The sequence below is a fragment of the Brienomyrus brachyistius genome, chromosome 14 (assembly GCF_023856365.1).
Source record: "Brienomyrus brachyistius isolate T26 chromosome 14, BBRACH_0.4, whole genome shotgun sequence".
Lineage (NCBI taxonomy): Eukaryota > Metazoa > Chordata > Actinopteri > Osteoglossiformes > Mormyridae > Brienomyrus > Brienomyrus brachyistius.
Genome location: NC_064546.1, coordinates 13,939,498 through 13,946,572, shown reverse-complemented (window position 1 = coordinate 13,946,572; position 7,075 = coordinate 13,939,498). Strand labels below are relative to the sequence as shown.

At 38.9% G+C, this 7,075-nt stretch overlaps 1 protein-coding gene across 1 annotated transcript; it reads left to right on the top strand.

Moving 5' to 3' along the window:
* Nucleotides 1–478: 478 nt before the first annotated feature.
* On the top strand, nt 479–5,377 carry LOC125707559 (solute carrier family 2, facilitated glucose transporter member 1). Its single transcript, XM_048974789.1, has 12 exons — nt 479–715; nt 867–918; nt 1,730–1,771; nt 1,900–2,004; nt 2,159–2,319; nt 2,624–2,864; nt 2,959–3,121; nt 3,304–3,488; nt 4,046–4,150; nt 4,293–4,394; nt 4,675–4,878; nt 4,963–5,377. Exons 3-12 carry the CDS (start codon nt 1,757–1,759, stop codon nt 5,140–5,142), a joined length of 1,461 nt encoding a protein of 486 aa, XP_048830746.1. The 5' UTR covers nt 479–715; nt 867–918; nt 1,730–1,756; the 3' UTR covers nt 5,143–5,377.
* Nucleotides 5,378–7,075: the final 1,698 nt, after the last annotated feature.

Genomic DNA, 7,075 nt, shown 5'->3' with positions numbered 1-7,075 from the left:
ATGCGAGGGGTTGGACATGAACAATCCAGAGTCAATTTTAACTGTTTCCTATCACCTCACCCACTGCCCTGGAAGGTTGGCTATGTAAGTTTTCCAAAGTCATATGGAGAGACAGGATTGATCCTGTAATGTTCTGTTGCCTTTTGTTAAATATTGAGTGTTCAGGCCGAAAGGAAAGAGTTCTTCTTATCAGTGCTGTGTGACATTCTGTTTAATGTAATATACCTGTAAACAATAGATACCTTGGCAAGTGGAACCCAAGCAATTAACAGTAAGCATACCTGTGACTTGCCCCTGTCTATGTAGTGAACTCAAATATTTTCTAATTAAAGACACAATGTCACATAAGAAGCTCATCCAGACAGGAAAACAGAGCAGCTGATTGTCTTTTCTTGTAATGAGAACTTTGACCCATTGCGGCCATTTTTTCCAGACTAGTTTCAAATTCGCCAGGCAGGTGCAACTTTGTCACCTCTGCTATAGGACTGAAGCTGCGGAGAACAGGAGTGGGAGACCTGGGATTTTGGTCTGAGGCCAGGGGGAGTGTGGGTCAAACGTTATCGCACTGGGCCAGACCGTGTAGGATTGGGTGGACGCTGAGACCTATGGATGGAAACGGCACAAACAAATCTGGCAGAGACCGGCTGGACATACAAAAAAACCGCAATAACCGAAAGACTCTCCACAGAATCAAGAAATACCCGCATACTTAAAGGTTGGTAACCTTAATGTGACAAATTTAATGTTATGTCTTCCTGTGTCTATTACATCAATGCAATGCCTCTAGTCATGTCTTCAAATGTCAACAGACGCAAAGACACAGCGATAAAATAACAGACATTGAATTGATGCTGATTTCTTTACAGAAAGACAGACATAAGTCACTTTGGGACACAGACCACTGGAAAATATCATCAGGTAATAAATATTGTTAATTTCATCAGTACCCTTTTAATATACACATAACAGCTAATAATAATAATAATAATGATAATGATAAAAACCTAAGGGATCCTGCAACTAAGTCTGTTTGGAGCCCTAAAACAATAGCAATGACACATAAGGCATAATGCATTTGTTACATAAAGCATGTTGTTTTTAAATGCATTTAAAAATAATATTTAAATTAAGTGCTTCCGCTTATGGGTTTTATTTGGTTGGATTTAATCTGTTAGTTACCACCTCATGTAAGGACTAGATGTGTAAAAGTGTGCAGTTTTCTGATATACACTGCAAAAGTTTTAGTCAAAGAAAAGTGATGTTTAGATGATCTTCATGCTGGAGTAAAAGCATGATATTATGTATGTCAAAGTGCGACAGCTTAGATATCTCAGAATCTCTTGTGAAATCGCCCCAGTATTTACAGCCAGTACTCCAATGCATTTTTTGACTTGACTGCTACCAAACCCTTTTTTCTTTTACAAATCAGTACCTCACTTTAATTTAATAAATTTAATAAATTCATAGAATGGCTGTTCAACTAGCCACCCATCTCAGTATCTTCCTAGAGAACAGATGAATTAAATTGTTTTTGTTCCAGAGTACATTTACTACCCAGACAAATAGCCTTAAACCACTACCTGTGTAAGACTTTTTCACAAGACTTTGTGAATGCCATAGTCATGGGCATTGGTCATAAATAGCCATGAATTTCTGTAAGCCTCCATGACACCTCACCAATAGGAAGTCTTATGTTCAAGCGCCATGTAACCAATCATTTTTTTCTCAGGAAGTTATTTCCCTTCCCACAAAATTAATGGATATAAAGAAGGTCAGTGCATCTTCTTTACCTGAAGAATGTTTGCCAAGTAGAATATCCGACATTCACTATTAGTACTTGTAGAGAAATGTGTGGAATTAACTATCATGTGATAAATGTTTTGACTTTTTCTGGTTTAGGCTCAGAGCCCCATGACACGAATGCTTCTGATGTCCATTGGGGCAGCGGTATTGGGTTCTCTCCAGATTGGATACCACACTGGTAATGTCAATGCCCCAGCCAAGGTAAGGAAACCCAGCATTTCTGCAGTATGTATTCCTCGTCAATACAGGCACTTCTCCAGTGATGTAAGTACAGTCAATCTGAGTGCATCGCGAGGACCCAATAACAGTGGCATACAATGGAAAACATAGCTAAGAATTTCTTTTTTCATTCAAGATAATTCAGGAGTTTTTCAATGTGACCTGGAGGTCTCGCCATAACAAGTTTCTGCAAGACGACAGCCTGACCATTCTCTGGTCGCTTTCGGTCAGCATTAAGGATTTCGGAGCTTTGCTGGGCTCACTGGGAGTCAAAGGATTGGCCGATACCTTTGGCAGGTGAGGTCTCCAGATTGGTTGACGATTTATCAACATTCAACATTTTCATTTGCATAAATACAGTATATTATGATAAATATTTAAATTTGTCTGTTTCTGCATAACATATATCTCACTTGGAAACTTTTGAACCGGATTTCTCTAAATCTCACCTTCATCAGACAGAACCATTCTGCATTTAAGACTGATTGAAAAGAATTTCCTAATGGCCCCTTACCTAAATGATGACACACTGTGAATGCTGAGCAGTAAAGTCCATCTGATTGGCTAGAATCCCTGTCTGTTCCCCATCTGACCAATCCAGGCGTGACTCCATCCTGATAGCCAATTCGCTGTCTGTGCTGGGCGCCTGCCTCATGATCATATCCAAGGCCACTGAATCCTTCGAGGTGCTCATTGCAGGCCGCCTAGTGTTCGGCCTGTTCTGTGGCCTGGTTATGAGCCTCAACCCCCTCTACATCCAGGAGGTGTCCCCCACTGAACTGCGTGGGGCCTTCGCAACACTCAACCAGGTTTCCTTCGCCTCTGGCATTTTTCTGGGAATGGTGAGATTATTCAAGTAAACTGCAGACTGTAAATCTCATTTTAGCATGAAAATACCTGAGTGCCTGACTAAGCTCTTTACATCACATATCGTAGGTCGTGGGCTTGGATACAGTGCTGGGCACAGAAAAGTACTGGGCCTTGATGTTTTCACTGTCCCTCATCCCTGCACTGCTGCAGTTTCTAGCACTGCCTTTCTGTCCTGAAAGCCCTCGCTACCTCCTTATTAACTGTGGAAAGGAGGAGCAAGCGGAGGCAGGTGAGTTAGAACTACGGGGACCAAAGTTGGAGAACTAATCTGGCCTGGTGCCTGAACACCTGTGAGTGATACTCTTGCGAAAAATCCTGAATATGGAACCGTGCCTGGTATTCATTGTAACCTATGAAGGAAACAATTAAGGAAGTAAAATGCCTGACAGTGACCTTTGACCTTTATTTCAGCCCTGTGCCGACTGAGAAGAAGTACATACAAGGTGCAGAATGAATTAATGGAAATTAAAGAGGAGGCCTGTCACGCCCAGTCAAGAGTTACAATAGGAGAATTCTTCGTTAAGCACAGTTACAAACAGCCAATCTTCATTGTTCTGATTGTTAATCTGGGCAGCCAACTTTCCGGGTTCAATGCGGTCAGTGACAAAACCGAAATGGCGTAGAATAGATAACGCTACGAGGAATCTTATTAACTCGCTATAGTCACGCCTCTGTCCTGCTTTATTTATTTCAATATTCTTAATTTCTGCATAATGTAATATTATATTTTTACTGTTTATATGCTGCATACAGTATGTTTGCTTATGTTTCTGTACTTATAAGTAAAAAGAAGAAACGTATTTAATGTTGTTTTACACTGATGCAGTGGTATATATGATACTGTAAGAGTTTTAGCATTTTATGATTTTCTTTTACATATCTGGAGAAAATTCTCGTAAAACATTAAGAGAAAAGCATTCAGACCCTGACCCTGATTTCCTAGCATGACACAGTGTTGACATTACATTAACGAACATTAATGCAAAACTCATGAAAATAAGCATTTAAGGAATGTAAAGAATTTGTTATTTGTAATATTGCAACTTCTCTTAAAATCTTAGTAATTGAATGTGCCTTTGGGATTAAGCGCATTAAAAACGATTAAGTCATTTTTACACCAGCTTCATTAACCTTTGTTTTTCGCCTGTTTCAGATCATAAATTACTCCACCAAGATGTTTTCCAGGTCAGGCTTTGAGAAGCCCAAATACCTGACTCTGGGGGTGGGGGCTGTCAATGTTACTTTCACTGTTGTTGCGGTGAGTTTTCTTTTAAGAAATTTGACCAATTGTGACATTTCTTCACTGTACGGAACTTCTGAGCGATTGCTGGAGTCAATTCGATTGAAAAGCCATTGTGAGTTTGCGAAGCAGGAGTCTGATCACTATTTATTTTCTCAAGTTCTTTCTAGTGGAGAGGGCGGGTCGCAGGAAACTCCTACTAATCGGTTTCCTGTCTTTAGCAATATGTAACCTTTTGATGACCATCACAGATACATTAATGGTAAGAGCAAGTGAAAAATCGATGAATTATAAGCCTGGGATTCAAAACAACCTAATTTAACCTATTTCAATGATGCCACAATATTAATTAATTTAAAAATTATTTTTACATTGTGATCCTGCACTGCATAAATGATTGGAAGACTGGTAAATGGATGGAGAATTTTTAAGCCGTAGCATCGTACATATACAAAATTACTCTTAGTGTATGTACAGTAGCCTGCATTTCATTGGCCTGTTTTTACTTAATTTTCTCAATTCCTGACTATTTGCCCATTCAGCACACTGCCCCAGCTCTTTGCAGTCTGCAAGTCCTTCTGGTATTTACCCTGATCTCGGCCTATGAGGTTGGGCCTGGTCCAATCTCTTGGTTTATTGGTGCCGAACTGTTTGACCAGCCAGCCAGACCCATCGCCATGGCATTCACCAGCATGCTCAATTTTGGTGGCAAGTTCCTGCTGGCTCTGCTTTTTCCACCGTTGCTGGTATGATCCCCTTGCTCTGCTCATTACTCCGTACACTTATTTACTCATACAAAAATGCAAATTCTCTTATATTTCCTTGTGCAGAAAGTATGTGGTGCCTACGTCTACCTCCTCTTCATGATCGTAGCCCTTCTGGGTCTGAGCTACACATTCCTGCGGCTCCCTGAGACAAAAGGGCGCACGTTTGATGAAATCGCCGCCGAGTTTCGAGGGACTGAAGGCATTCCGTTACACAATCAGTCAGGATTCAACACATTTACCTGACCTGCCAAATCTGGCTTCACTTCATGACGCGAGCTTAACCACCAACTGCTGTGTTTCATTGCCATCTGTAGCGCAAGATCTTTGTTGACGTTACAATATTATGTGTGTGTCGAGTCTTAAACTTCTGATGATCGTTGTCTGTCTTTACAACTGTATTCATTTACAAAAACGACACAAATAAATATTACTGCCTGTACTTCTATAGAATTGAATAAAATCTGTAGAATTATCAGTTGACATGCTTGTCAACTTCTTTCTAGTTTGAAGTGTGTCTGTCTGGGTCCAACAGGTTGGGTTTTTGGTCACAATGTAGATCTGGCCATTTACTGAAATATAGAAAGGCTTTTAGAGTTTGAGGGCGACAAGCAATATCTTTTCAGGTATTAATCATGTTCTCTGGATTCCTCCAACAGTCTTACCATAATAAATGTAAGGCAAACATGAATATTGTATACAGAAGCTATCAAAAACAACAAGACTGAAATGCTGAATATGAAATTCTCTCAGTTTGACACTAGAGGGCAGTATTACATATATCACAAAAGATGAAAACCGGATCCAATGCTTTTTCTCTGGTCTATTTGTTTAAAATATATAAATAGCCATATGTAGTCAACATATGCTTTTATTTTATCTTCTTTTTATGTGGTAATTTTAATTCCTTTCTTGCAGTATGAATAGCATTGACAATGTTTGTTCATTGCAGTATGAATAGCATTGCAGTATGAATAGCATTGACAATGTTTGTTCATTGCAGTATGAATAGCATTGCAGTATGAATAGCATTGACAATGTTTGTTCATTGCAGTATGAATAGCATTGACAATGTTTGTTCATTGCAGTATGAATGGCACTGCAGTATGAATAACATTGACATTTATATTGTTCAGTAGTTACAAATGAACAAATAATACAGGGAGCTTTTTAGTCTAATCTGGTTTTAGAACAAAAATAATTTTTTTAACAAGGTGCTTAATAGCATCACACAGTGAATAAACAATTAATATTGAATCGTATTAGAGGTACGGTTTTTATGTTGAATCTGTCTTTAACAATCAAAGAATTTGTTACGAGAAGACAAATCTTCGGTAAAGGGTAATATCAACATTTTTTTAAAAAAAAGTAAGAACACATTATTTTGGAAAAATTATGAAAATTGAGTAACAGCCACAGAATTTTACTGCACAATTAAATAGACCTGTACCAAAAAATCTCAGAATTTTTAATAGGTATCCGTCGTCCAAGTCGGATAATGAAAATCTTTTGTATCTGTCAGACGTTATTCTTGATGAGACCTCTGACTGTGGTTGGGTGACCAAGCACGCCATTTGTGGAAGAGCTAAGTCTCATTATTGTGGGTGGGCTGACTTGAACTACTCCTCTGCTTAAGCATATCAGTATGCTTACGCATACAGTGTCATTTCCATCTCCAACTCTAGCATTAGATTACAATGCTTAGTGTGATCGGCATCACTGTTTCACTATTTTGGTGGACTGGTAGGTAATAACTTGCTTAAAAATATTTATATCTTTCAATCAGCAATACCTTTGTTAACCAATATATTTTGTAATCACTACTATACATTTTATCCCAATAGGTTTCAATGAGGGACTTGATGTTAAACAATCTCCAGCTCTATATTTTAAGAGAAAAGGCCAAAACGAATCTGCAGAGATGCTATGTGAACATACAGACATGAGCTATGATCAGATGTACTGGTTTCGCCAACTTCCAGGACAAAACATGGAGCTCATAGTGATATCTAATGCGTATAGTGCAGCTGACTATGGTCATTTTAATAAAAGTAAATATGAAGCTAAAAAATCTGAACCTAAGACGGGAACGTTCACTGTAAAAGCACTGGAGCCGGAAGACAATGGCGTGTATTTCTGCGCTGCTTATTAACACAATGTTTCAAAATCGCAGCAAAGG